This window comes from Meriones unguiculatus, chromosome 18, assembly GCF_030254825.1.
Source record: "Meriones unguiculatus strain TT.TT164.6M chromosome 18, Bangor_MerUng_6.1, whole genome shotgun sequence".
NCBI classification, from domain to species: Eukaryota; Metazoa; Chordata; class Mammalia; order Rodentia; family Muridae; genus Meriones; species Meriones unguiculatus.
In genome coordinates, this window is record NC_083365.1 from 22,305,491 (window position 1) to 22,319,318 (window position 13,828).

The 13,828-nt window shown below is 40.5% G+C and overlaps 1 protein-coding gene across 2 annotated transcripts in view; it reads left to right on the plus strand.

Moving 5' to 3' along the window:
* Window positions 1-13,828, plus strand: part of Ino80 (INO80 complex ATPase subunit) — a 91,117-nt gene that overhangs the window by 16,583 nt on the left and 60,706 nt on the right. For both annotated transcript variants that reach the window (XM_060371758.1, XM_021640571.2), the window contains exons 5-11: window positions 1,476-1,637; window positions 4,247-4,367; window positions 5,565-5,779; window positions 9,602-9,655; window positions 10,956-11,159; window positions 11,498-11,693; window positions 12,770-12,837. In XM_060371758.1, coding sequence (XP_060227741.1) covers window positions 1,476-1,637; window positions 4,247-4,367; window positions 5,565-5,779; window positions 9,602-9,655; window positions 10,956-11,159; window positions 11,498-11,693; window positions 12,770-12,837 — 1,020 coding nt within the window. The remainder of the gene's footprint in view (window positions 1-1,475; window positions 1,638-4,246; window positions 4,368-5,564; window positions 5,780-9,601; window positions 9,656-10,955; window positions 11,160-11,497; window positions 11,694-12,769; window positions 12,838-13,828) is intronic.

Genomic DNA, 13,828 nt, shown 5'->3' on the forward strand with positions numbered 1-13,828 from the left:
CAATTCTACAGCTTTCTCAATGATCACAGTGAACCATGTGAATGTCCAAGGTAAGAGCCTTTGACCACATGAAACACAAAGGAGAATCTTAAATAAGAAGCAGCTGGTATGTTTGGGAGGAGAGGCTGCGTGGATGAGTGAGTTTAGAACCTGATGATGGGTAAGCCTGTATTCCATTGCATTCCATTGTAGGGATGGCCTTGCTCAGGTCACAGTCATAAGCAGAGTGGAGTAGTATTTACACTGCTACTGTGAATGCCAGACTGAATAGAGCGGGATTAAAAAGATTTCTTAGCATGTGTAAACATTTAATTAAAAAAAAAAACTAATTGATTTACTATTTCTTACTTTTGCTATGAGCTCAAAATGATGTAAATCCTTTAATGTCACCAATATGTCCTTTAAAACTCATGTGTTTTAAAGTCTGACTTGCTTTGTTTCAGCAAGATTTTAGCAAGTTAGAAATACAGAAACCTTTATGCTTAGCTGTCACATTTTTTAAAAAAAATTAATATGTGGCTCTGGAGAGGTGGTTCCTAACAGTTGTTGCTTCTGCTGAGGACCTGGGCTCTGTGTCCAGTACGTGTATGTGGTGTCCCGCAACCATCCACAATTAAAGTCACCTCTGCAGGCTCCATACATGCACAAAATTCATATAACTGCATGCAGGCAAAACATAGACACATAACCTAAATTAATCTAAAAATAAAAACTGACATATGGCTGGGCGGTGGTGGCGCGCACAGCACAATCACTGAGTTCGAGGCCAGCCTGGTCTACAGGACAGCCAGGGCTACACAGAGGAACCTCGTCTCAAAAAATAAAACAAAATAAGTCAGTAACCATACACTCTAAGCTTTTTAAAGTGTGTGACTATGTTCACAAACTTCTTGGCAATTACTATTATCTAATTTCAGACCATTTCATAAAGAAGCCCTGTGCTCATTAGCAGCCACTCCCATCCTGAGAGTCATTTGGTCCCTGCTGCTTACTAGTGGATTTTCTCTCACTGTTGATTTGCCCATTCTGGACAATTCATGTAAACGAAATCATAGTATGCTGGCTTTTCTCACTTGCTGTAACGCTTTGAAGGCTTGTTACGTTGTGGAGTAATTAGTACTTCATTTCTTACTATGGCTGTATCATCTGAATGTACCACATTTTGTTTATCTCTTCATAAACTACTGGATATTTGAGTTTGTTTCTCCCCTTCTAGCTTTCACACCTTGTTTTGTCCTTGTTATGCTATATTCATTTTCCTTATTTCTATACCCTAAGTTTTTTGGTTTGCCTTGGTATATTTAACACCTAGGTTTTTTTTAGTTAGATTGATGAAAAAATAGTGTAAGAATCTGAAATGACTATACTCTGGCTTTTTGGGCCATTATTCGAGCATCTGGGGAAAAAAAATGATTGGATTGTAAAAGGAATTGCTTCACAGCAAAAGTTATATTCAATTTTCACCCCTTTTCTAGAGCATTCTTTTAAGTGATGAGTCCAGTGAGGCAGATTCTCAGAGTGAAGACAATGATGATGAAGAAGAAGAACTCAATCTCAGCAGAGAAGAACTTCACAACATGCTTCGATTACATAAATATAAGAAACTTCACCAAAATAAATATAGTAAAGATAAGGAGGTGAGAGTTTCAGGAGAATGCTCACAGCCACTCTACTTTGACTTATGTGAAATAAAAATTGTTAATTGCATTATTGTGGTAAAATTCACATAACAAAACTCAAGCTTTTGAAGTAGGTGATTGAATGTCTTTTCTGTGTATGTACAATGATGTGCTTCCATCATCACCGTCTCAGTTCTAGAACACGTTCATCACTCTACCCTTTAGCTTCTGCCTCTCACTCTGTTCTTCTCAGGGGCAGGCACTCTCCAGTCTGCCCTCCTTTTTGACACTTATTTTTATTTTATGTATTATTTGAGACTTAGTGTCCTGTAGAGGGGGGACCTTGAACTTTGTTTTCCCATCTCTACTTTCCAGGTGCTGGCAGGGGCCACCGCATGCAGCTGTGCTTGTTGCTTTGTTTTTGGTGGTGGTAGAGGTTGAATCTAGGGCCTCATGCATGTTTTTCTAACGGTTTCCATTCTAGACATTTCATACAGATGGGATCCGATTATGTGGAACTTTTTATCTAGCTTCTCATATGTTTACAGGTTTTGTTCATGTTGTCCCATGTTTTTCTACCTCATTGTTCTTTTTTTTTTTTTCCTCATTGTTCTTTTTGTTGCCAAATAGTTTTATTTATAGAAATTGTTTCTGTTTTTCAGTTGATGAGCTGATTTCTCCCACTCTGGGCACTGCTGTATACCACTGTGGAGATTAGTATAGGTTTCTGTGCAGGTGTATGTTTTCATTTCTCCTGACTATGTACTTAGCAGAGAGGTTGCTGGGTCACGTGGTAACTGTGCTTAACTCTGTGAGACTGCCAGTATATCCTTACCAGTACAATTGCTTGTTGAAGTTTTCAGTTTGGGAAAAACTTTTCTTCATAGACCAGTGTTCCAGTGATGATAGTTTTCATGACAACTGTTTGACCACTGTTACCAGCACATTCTGATTTTTGCCAGAAATGTAGCCCTAGTGTACATAATGAGAGGTAGTATATTTGAAGACCTCACAAATTTCCAACAATATTAGGGTCGAAAGTTAGTTCATAGAACCTTGAATAATGCACATAAACTTACAAACTGCAACCCTATGACAGTGACAATCAGTGGAATAGCTAACAATTTTGATTCTCATAGTGTTCTTAAAACCTGATGCCAAGGCACTAGGCACTCCATATATTCATTCCTTTCTCTTTTTCTTAGTCTGAGACAGGTCTCAGTCTGTAGCTCAGGTAGGCCTTGAATTCATGGCAGTCAGTCTGCCTCAGCCTCATGTGTTGGGATTACAGGCATGATTGACTTTTATTTTTTTTTTAATTGAAATAAAACATATTCATGGGACTGCAGGTATACAGCTTAATGTGTGTTCATTTAATTTTGATGCTCAACAGAGGGCTTATTTTAGTCTTCAATGGTTCTCCATCATTTATAATCTGAGAACATGATCCAACAGATTTTAATTTATATGGAAAATAAGATTACTGTGGCTTTGAGCGTCAGCTGAAATGAAATATTTTAAAGGATGTACTATGCATGGATGAAAATATGTGATTATTCATGTTAATTATAAAACAATATGTACTATTGTTAATAAACTCTTGGTGGATAGGGGTGGACTTGAAAGGTGAAAATGCTGAGGTGACAGTTTGTAACTATTTGAAGGACCTAGACATGATGACATATGTCTGTAATCCCGGCATTAGGGACAGAGACGAGAGTCATCTGCAAGAGTGAAGCCATTAAGTCTACATACCTGCTAGGGCTCCATAGTGAGACTTTGTCACCGGAAACTAAAACAATTCAAAACAAAACAAGAAAAACACTTGAAGCAAATATAAGAAAAAGCCAGAACAGCTAATGTTCGGAATCTAGTAAGCCTGACGACCTATTGGTAATAGAAATATGGCTTATATACTTCTTTAGAGTGTGGCCGTGGCTATGCCATAACACATGTGTGGATGTCATGGATGTCAGGGGACAGTATTCAGGCATCTTGCTCCCTGTGGATTCCAGGGATTGAACTTGAACTTGGGCTTTAAGGATTTCTGGCAGATGTTTTTACTGGCTCATATTTCCATTCTTTGATGAATTTCTAAGAGAGATGACTTTTTTTTGTTGTTGTTGTTACTGTGTTTTTGCTTTGTTTTCTGTTTTGTTTAAGACAGAGTTTTATGTGGCCTAGGCTGGCTTGGAATTCCTGATCTCCTTACCTCTACTTTCTGAGTGTTGGCATTACCAGCTTAAAGGGAAATTCTTTTGTAAGAAATTAATTTCATCCTAAATGTGTATCTGCTGTAATCTGGAATGTGGAGGCAGAAATATGAGGAGTTCAGAGTCAGCCTGGGCTACATCACCCCCTGTTGAAGAAAGTAGGAAAGAAAAGAAAATGTGATAAAAATTCAGATTCCCGAAGGTTTTCCTTTCCAAGTTCTTTCCAGCAGTCTGTCTTGTGTATAGCAGTTGGAACCTCTTTTGCCTCTAAGATAAATTCTCTTTGGTGTGTTTATTTCTGACTGTTCTCTGGGAAACACTATTTAGGAGCTATGATTTCCTCTGGCTTAGCTTTAGTTAAGATGACTTCAAGGCTGTGGAACGCAGGCAGGCCCATCACAGTGTTTGCTTCAGTTGCAGCAGTACCAGTACTACAGTGCAGGCCTGCTCTCTACCTGCGACCCTTTCTATGAGCAACAGCGCCACTTACTTGGACCCAAAAAAAAGAAATTCAAGGAGGACAAGAAGCTTAAAGGTAAGTATATTTATCCCCTCTTTATTATTCTTTCTTGATTTCAGAATTGTGTGTGGTGCATTTGAACATTTAGAAAACTACTTCATCAGGAAAACCGTAGGCTCTTATAATTACAGTCTGCTATAATTATTGATCTTATTTCACATTTTTCTGTGGCCTTTTATAGCAATAGAAAGACTTAAGAACTATAGATTACAAACCTGTGGCCTGTATTTCCAGCACTTGGTAGGTAGTAGCAGGAGAGTCTGGAGCGCAGAGTCCTTGCTCTCTACATAGAGGTTGAGTCCAGCTTGTCCGACAGCCTCCTCCAGAAATAAAGAAAACTACAGCTAGAGGTTGCTAGCCAAAGGATTAGGCAAAAACTTCTTCTTCAAAGTCTGCCATTGTTGGGAGTATCCTGGGATGAGGAAAAGGTGGTTATGCATAGGGAAGTGTGAAGAGTATCAGGAAATGGAGTGAGTTACAGCTCCCATCTCAGGTGACTGACGTGAATCGCTCCTGCTGAGCCTCTGTAGTATTTGCATGTTTGCCAGGAAATGTCTTCCTCTTCTACTAATCTCTAAGCAATTGGAAAAGCAGGAAGGACATGGCAACAGAAAGTTTTAAAGTATCTGTGCAAGACAGATTTTGTTTTCCTGAAGATATGGATTCTGCTCAAAAAGCATGTTTTTTTGTTTGTTTTTTTTGTTTTTTGCTTTCCTTTTTCACACCCTCCTTTTCTTATCCTCTGCTCTCCCTCTCAGTGTAAATTAAGTATTTGTGCCATTTATGTTTTTTTCTCAAAAAATTTATTCCTATCAATTGATGCAGTTTTTCCTGTTTCATTATTATTAATGTTGTTTAGTTTTCTTGCATTACCATCAAATAGTAGTGGGTTTTCATCCTGTGACTCGCTTGAGGCCAGCGATTCAGCTATATATAAAACTCTCACAAGTTGCTGAGTTCAAGTCACTTGGTTTTTTTTGAGTTTTAAGTTACTGTTTTTCATGTGAACAGAAGGAATGCCCAGTGTTCTTTCACATTAGTGAGCTCCTCCTCTTGGAATATTTATTGGCCTAATAGAAGGAAAAAACATTGCCTGCCTCTGATAGAATGAGGAGTACTCCTTGAGGTTTTCTAGAATGATGAGGGTGCTCCCTGGTTCTGTCCTGTGGAAGGAGAGAAATTCAGCCTAGTAAACTTCTCTTTCCTTCACAGCCAAGTTAAAAAAAGTTAAGAAAAAAAGACGACGTGATGAAGAGTTTTCCTCAGAAGAATCCCCACGTCATCACCATCACCAGACCAAAGTCTTTGCTAAGTTTTCTCATGATGCCCCGCCCCCTGGCACCAAGAAGAAACACTTATCCATTGAGCAGCTTAATGCTCGCCGTAGGAAAGTATGGCTCAGTATCGTGAAAAAGGAACTACCAAAGGTAAGTAAGTGAAAGGGAGAGATGGGAACAAGGCAGCAGGAATGGGGAGGAAGTCTTGGTTGGTAAAGGACCACTCTCTAGATGTTGAGTGATGTTTGTGAGATCTCTTACAACCCCCAGGAGTAAGCAAATAAGTAGGTGAATGGAGTTGTCAGTGAGAAGAGGAGGAGAGCTAAATGTAACAGGAACAAGTCAAAGCGATGTTTTCCCCGTGTTATGAATACAGTCCATTTCTAGGGGGTGGAGGCTATAGTCTGTGTTGCCACGATTTTATACTCAGGTAGTATGTAGTAAAAGAAAATTGCATTATGTAAAACTAATGACCAGAAGAATTCTACGGGGCTGAAGTGAGGTGAGGGGCCTCAGTGGGTAAAGGCTCTCACCACCAAGCCTGGCATCCTCAGTTTGGGATCTGGAATCTACAGAAAAAGAGGTTCAGTTCCTGCAAGTTGTCCTCTGACTCCCACATGTGCACCTTGACGTGTACACACACACACACACACACACACACACAGAGAGAGAGAGAGAGAGAGAGAGAGAGAGAGAGAGAGGAGTAAATCTTAGATGTAAAGTTTAAAATAACTACATAGAGAGTGTGGTTGCCACTGTAAATGTGGATAGTGAGCAGATGAGCAGTTTTGAAGTCACATGAGTATATTACAATCATGTCACGGAAAATGTATCACAGATGAGAGCTGCTTTCTCACTGTCAGGGAGTAAACCCTGAGCTGAAATCTCTGGAATCTGACTGAACTCATGGAGACACACAGGTAGCTACAGAAGTGTGAGTGACTGAGTTTGCATGTAAAAGCTGGCAGAACGCACCCTTCCTAAGCACTCAAGCAAATATCACTCAGACTTTGTTGTGTTTTGGTATTGGGATTAAAACTCGGGGTCTTACACTAAGTGTAACTCCGCCGTCACTGAACTATGTGCCAAAGCTCCTTTCTGTTTCTTTGTTTTAAGATGGGGTTTTGTGTAGCCCAGGCTGCCACCACACTCATCATGTAGCTTTCACACTTGTTTGGTTAATACTATGCTAGAGGCCCAGAGTATTACTGGAACTCAGTAATACATCATGTCCTTAGCATGCGTGAACCCAAAGTTTAATCCTTTAACAGGATAAGGAAAAAGGAGAACAGTAGTAAGATTTTTTTTCAGTGTTAATTTTCTCTTCCTTATAGTTGTTCTCTGTGTGAAAATAAAGTGGAAAGAGATGTTAAAAAGAAAAAAAAAAAAAACTTTCACTGCTATTTGAAATTAAAAAAAAAATTGCTTAGCATTGAAAAATTTTTCCTTAAGTGATAAATAAGTGTATGTGTGTCTGAGTTTGCACATGTGCATACTAGTCCCTTGGGAGGCCAGAATAGGGCACTGGGCCCCCTGGATGTGTAGTGACAAGCAGGCTCTAGGCTGACTGATGGGGTGGCTGGGCACTGAGCTTTGTGCAAGAATAGCAAGTGCTCTTCACTGCTGAGCTGTCTCTCTCTAGCCTCGCAAGCTTTCTTTAAGTGTTGAATTAGTTCAGAATTTTAAACTATTTAAGTGCATATGAGAAGAATAACTTAAGGATCTATTATGCTGTATTCATACTTAGCAACTGTTTGATCTTTAGCCTTTGTTATATGCATGTCTACATTTTGATTGTTTGTTTCTTTTTTTTGATTGTTTTTCTTTTTTCTAAAACAGGGTTTTCTCTGTGTAGCCTTGGCTGTCCTGGAACTCACTCTGAAGACCTGCCTGACCTCAAATTCATAGAGATCCTCCTGCCTCAGCCTCCCAGAGTGCTGGCATTACAGGCGTCCGCCACCATGCCCATCTGTTACATGGTTATTTTTGAAAAGCATAAGTCTGTGTTTCTCTATGGGTAGATTTGGGTTATGCATTTGCGCGTGGTTATTGCAGCTGTCCAACATTTCAGGTGACATGCATTTCTGTCCAGTGCTGATGTTAGCTTTGAGTTTGTTTTATAAATTTATTTTAATTTTTTAATGAATATTTTGTATGTATGTATGTGTGTAAGTTAAGTGAAACGTGTGAATGCAGTGCCTTTGGAGGCCAGAAGAGGGCTTTGAGTCCCCAGAAGTGCAGTTATGAGCCTCCATATGGCTACTTGGACTAAAGCCCTGTCCTTTGCAGAGTAACAGATGCTCTTAACTTCTGGCTGATTTCTGTGGTCCCTAGTTTTGATACTCTTTGTTTGTTTATTTATTTATTTATTTTAATTTTTTTTTTTTTTTTTTTTGAGACGGGGTTTCTCTGTGTAATTGCCCTGGTTGTTCTGGAACTCACTTTGTAGACCAGACAGGCCTCACACTTACAGAGACTGGCCTGTGCCTCTTGAGAGCTGGGATTACAGGTGTGCACCACCACTGCCTGGCTGACGCTCTGTTTTGATAGTGCTTCACCACTGTAAAGTTGACACTTTTTTCATGTAGTAATTCCTAAGCATTTTATGAAGGATGCTTTGTTTATGTGTGAGCTGTTTGGTGGGATAGTTAAGGGGAAAAATATGCCTTCGTGTCTGATGATAAATGATTTTTTTGATAAATGATTTTTTCAGTAAGCATAATTGAGATTGTTGGCTTTGAAGAGAAAAATACAACATGAATTAGTAAGAGGAAGTTACTGACAAAAGGCTGAAAGTCCCCTGAGGTGGGATCAACTTTAGTATTGGCTTTCAAGGCATTCTTTGTAACTTCTAACACCTTATTCAACTGGAGGTGAGATTCAATAGGCAGAGAGCTGGCTCTTCTGTCTTTTCCTGAATTACATGGACATGATTGGCAGTCAGGTGACTATTTATTTTGAAATGTGGTTTTACTGTACAGTCTTGCTGTCCTGGAACTTGCTATGTAGACCAGGGTGGCCTTGAAGTCACAGATCATTTGCCTCTGCCTCCTGAGTGATGAAATCAAAGGTGGGTGTCACCACGCCCAGTGCAAGTCAAGGTTCTTTATTGAAGGCTTGTTTTTAACTGGAAGAGGAAGACTCCGACCTGGAGTTGTGGGCTCTGGGTCACCTTATTTTAGGTTTACCTTAGAATTTTTTATTGACTATGAGGCTCAGGTAGTGGCTAAAATCTGAGTAATAGTGGCAGTAGTTTGCTTTTGTTGGAGGCAGAGCTAGTATACTAAACTGGAAGCAATTTTATGCTTTTTATGACGATTCTTACATCTGGATGTCCTGTTGCCATAGCTTTGCACATTGGCCCAGGAAAGCATCACGTATGAATCAGCGTAGAGTTCAGGTGTGCACTTACTACTGTCCCAGTCCATTGCAACCTTATAAATTTCTTTTTAAAAGCATACAGATTACATAAATTAAACGGTTGGTTTACTGCTTGCTGCAGTTAGCCTAAGGACCTGAGATCTAGTCCCTGGTACCCATGTGAAAAGCCAGGCATTTTGGCATGTGCCTATACTACTAGCACATGGGAGACTGAGACAGCAAGATATTAGCAGCTTGTTGGCTACTCCGTGTAGCTGGATCTGTGAGTTCCAGGTTTACTGAGAAACCCTGTCTCAAAACCTAAGTACCAAAGTACCCAACATTTACTGCTAGCCTCTACACACGTGTGCAGACATGTGCTCATACATTTAAACACATACACATGGCTATATCATACATACACAAAGGCTTGCTGCTTCTTCCTACCTTTTTAGTTTCATGGTATGTCAGATAGTATCTGTGAATGACTTTTAGAAGTAATTTGCCTTGTATGTACTTGACATTTTGTTTTTCATTCCTTCAGGAATTAAATAAAGGATACATAGTCTTACTTAGAAATGAATCTTAAAATATTACTTTCAAATGTTTTAGGCCAACAAGCAGAAGTCGTCAGCTCGAAACTTATTTCTCACCAATAGCCGAAAGGTAACATTTTCCATTCCTATTTTGTGTAGGATGTGTTCTCCTCCAGGCCTTTTTTTTTTTTTTCTCCTCTCGTGTGTTGTGATCTATTGTTCATGACTTGGAGCATATGAAGAGGAGCTTCTGGGTAGTCTGTTATTTCTCATATTTCTGATATTTTGAACTTCTTGTGTCAAACGAAAGTAATTTCTGGTTACTGGGCAGATCATAGGATCTTTAAGGTCTGTGCTCAGTTTTTCCATTTAAGAAATGACAGGGGTCAGAGAGAGAGCTTGGTGGGTAAAGGTACTTGGCTGCCAAGCCTGACAGCCTGAGTTCAGTTCCTGGAAGGAAAGAACTGACGCATGTACACCTGTACACATAGTACGGTAATGGTGACTTTAAAAACATACCTGAGAGAAAGGTAAATAGCTGCTTCCTGTAAGGATCAGATGAGATAACATTTTTAGCCTGATTGGCTTATAGCAGCGTCACAGCTGTTTCTCTACCTATTGACTGGAGATGTTGGTGACACTGCTTCCATAGAGTTTTTGTGAATAAAGGATGCATTAAAACATGTTAAAAGAGGCCTCCTCACATGTAAAAATGAGCCGTGATGGCTCTTTTTATATTAATGTGGTAATAATGCTTTGTAACTTCTCAGTAAATTTCGGGTCTCTGCCATTGTTGTTTGCCATTTGTTTCAGGTCTTTGCACATTTCCTGAGGAAATGTGAAGAAATATGTTCATCCCAGTTAGGTCACTGAGGACTGGTGAACCATTCAGTTTAATGGGAGTTACTTATACGTGCACGGGCAAATTATAGACAGAATACCACCAGAGAAAAGCCACCGTACTACCTATCCTGCCTCCATTTGTTAACTATGTTCTTGCAGAGCCGTGGGGCCTGCTGCACACTGCCCAGGTAGCCATCTCTTCCTTCCTGCGTGTGCTGCCCTGTGATTTTTCCCTATATTGCACAAGGGAACAATTTACAAGGGTCCAGTCTTGTGAGGGTGTCAAGCCAGTACATACAGCAAAGGCCATTTCATGCCTAATGTAGAGTCCCACAGTAGTCAGCAAGTGTAATTTGTTTCATTTAAGTGATAGATGTGGATAGGTTTCTTAATTAGAGTATTTAACCTCAGAGGTATGGGTATTATTCAGGGGCATTAATCAAATCAGAGAGAGAGAGAGAGGAGAGAGAGATCTCTTTACCCAGATTATAGAAATTGAGAAGATTGGGGAACACTGGTTTAAAGTCTAGGCAGAATGGTTCCTGGAATCGGGTCCTTCCCTGTTATGATAATGATCCTGTTTGCAGCTCGCCCACCAGTGCATGAAGGAGGTTCGCCGAGCAGCCTTGCAAGCACAGAAGAACTGTAAGGAGACCCTGCCTCGTGCCCGCCGCCTGACCAAGGAGATGCTTCTGTACTGGAAGAAGTATGAGAAGGTGGAGAAGGAGCACCGCAAGCGGGCAGAGAAGGAAGCTTTGGAGCAGCGGAAGTTGGATGAGGAAATGCGGGAGGTGGGGCAAAAGCATACAAATTCTTTGTTATTGTTGTTTGGTTGAGGGTTGGTTTTGTTTTTTGAAACAGGGTTTCTCTGTGTAGTCCTGGCTATCCTACAGCTCACTTTGTAGACTAGTGTGGCCTTGAGCTCAAAGAGATCCGCCTGCCTCTGCCTCCCCAAGTTCTGGAATTAAAGGCATGTACCACTACCCCCTGTCAATATTCGCCTTCATACAACTAAAAATGTTTTAAAAGAATTATCTGCAGGCTTTTATAAAGATTTGCTAAATTCTTTTGACTCCATATATAATTTATGACTTGATTGTTTTTAAGTTCAACTTTCCTCTGACTTTAGGCCAAGAGGCAGCAGCGGAAACTCAACTTCTTAATCACCCAGACAGAGTTGTATGCTCATTTCATGAGTCGAAAACGTGATATGGCTCATGATGGAATCCAGGAAGAGATCTTAAGGAAACTGGAAGATAGTACTACCCAGAGACAAATTGACATTGGTGGAGGAGTAGTGGTTAACATCACCCAGGAAGACTATGGTGAGTTCTGACACAGGAGGTAGAGGAAGCAGGTAGCTTCTAGTTTTCTTTTTCATTTTTTAAAAAAGTGTTCTATCTGCATGATAGAAGAGGGCACCAGTTCTCATCACAGATGGTTGTGAGCCACCGTGTGGTTGCTGGGGATTGAACTCAGGACCTCTGAAAGAACAGGCAGTGTTCTTATCCGATGAGCCATCTCTCAGGCCTTCCATTTTTCATATGGTTGAATGTGTTAAAATTCTTACAGGTTTTATCCTGATTCATAGATAATACTGATCAGAAAAGGGAGATTTATTTTCTTGGAGCAGGAAGTATGTGGGCTCTGCAAAGGAAGTCTCTAAAATAGCTTAAGAACTTTTCAGGGAGGTGGGTTGTGTGCCTAGCTGCATGAAGCCCCATTTTGATGCGCCACATTCACCAGGCGGTAGTGCACTCATGTGATCTCACACTTCAGAGGCTCAGAGTTTGGGGGTCATCCTCAGTTATGTGGTATGAGGATTTTCAGTGTAGTAAACCAGATCCTGTTGACCTAGAAGTAAGTAGTTCAGAGTGTCCTGAACGTAACACGTGTAGATTTCATGTGCTTAAATTGTTTCTCCTCATAAATAGGATTTTGAATTCGCATGATTTTGCTTGTCCTTACAGTTGGTCTCAATTTATAAAGAAACGCTAGGCCTGAGAGATGGTAGATCCTAAGTCCCAAGTAGGTTTTGTGTGCTGGGCTCTGGTGAAAACCAGAGACATCCACAGCTACTTTATACTCTAGGTTCTTTTGTTTGTTTTTGTTGTAGTTTTTTCAAGTCAGGGTCTTACTGTCTAGCTCTGGCTGTCCTGGAATTCACTTTGTAGACTAGGCTGGCCTGGAACCCACAGAGATCCAACTGCCTCTTCCTCTTCCACAGAGATCCAATCCAAGTGTTGGGATTGAAGTTGTGCATCACCACCCTTTTGTTGCTTCTAGGTTCTTGTTCCCTCCCCATCCTCTGTGATTTTGGGATTACTGCAGTGGGAAGCTGGGAATCTACTTATCTGAGGGATAGAATAAGTGTGGTAATCTACTTGTTTTCTCTTTCCAGATAGTAACCATTTTAAAGCCCAGGCTCTGAAGAATGCTGAAAATGCTTACCATATTCACCAAGCTCGAGTAAGTCTTTAAGTGAGAAGGCAGACTGGGCATGGTAGCCACACCTTTGTTCCCAGCACTCAGAAAAGCAGAAACTATGAGTTTGAGGCTAGCTTGGTGTATAAGATCTGTTCCACACCAGCCAAGGATAGGTAGTGAGACTCTTGTCTCAAAAGGAAAAAACAGAGAAAGAAAAGAAATATTGTAATTGTTTCAGGAATGTTCCACAATTTATTTGCATGTTCTTCCTTGATTTTATTCTTTGTTCACTGTTTTCAGCTAAACACACTGGTTAGCATCGGTGTGTGGGCCTGGTGTGTATGTTTATTTATGTGTGAGACTGACCATATGTAGGGTGAAGGCTGTGTGTGTGTGTCAGACTCTGACCATATGTAGGGTGAAGCCTTTCACATATGAACCATATATGAGTGTGTGTGTGTGTGTGTGAGACTCAGGCTCTAGGGTGAAAGCTTTGTGTGTGTGTGTGTGTGTGTGTGCGTGCGTGCGTGCGTGCGTGCGTGCGTGTGCGTGCGTGCGTGTGCGTGCGTGCGTGCGTGCGTGCGCGCGCACAAGCGAGAGAGAGAGAGAGAGAGAGAGAAAGAGAGAGACTTTGACCATATGTAAGGTGAAGGCATTCTTTGCATCAATCACAGATGGTTATAGCCGTGTGGGTACTGGCAATTGAACTGAGCCCCCTAGAAGAACACCCAGTGCTTTTATCCCCTGAGCTATCCCTCAGCCCCTGTCTCTGCTTCAGAGTAGTAGTAATACTTGGGATGGCTAAGTAACAAATATTCACTTTTATAGAATTATTATTATTATCTTCACTAAAGTTGAAAGGTTTGCAGTTGAGTTACACACTTTTTTGTTGTTTTGTAACCTCTTGAATAATCATGGGTTGTTTAATGAAAAAGATTGTCAAGAGTTTTATGCCTTGAGAAAATTAAGTAACTGGTTTCTTTCACTCAAGTACTGATTTGTTTTCCGTTATTTCTGAGCTACTTGTTTTTAA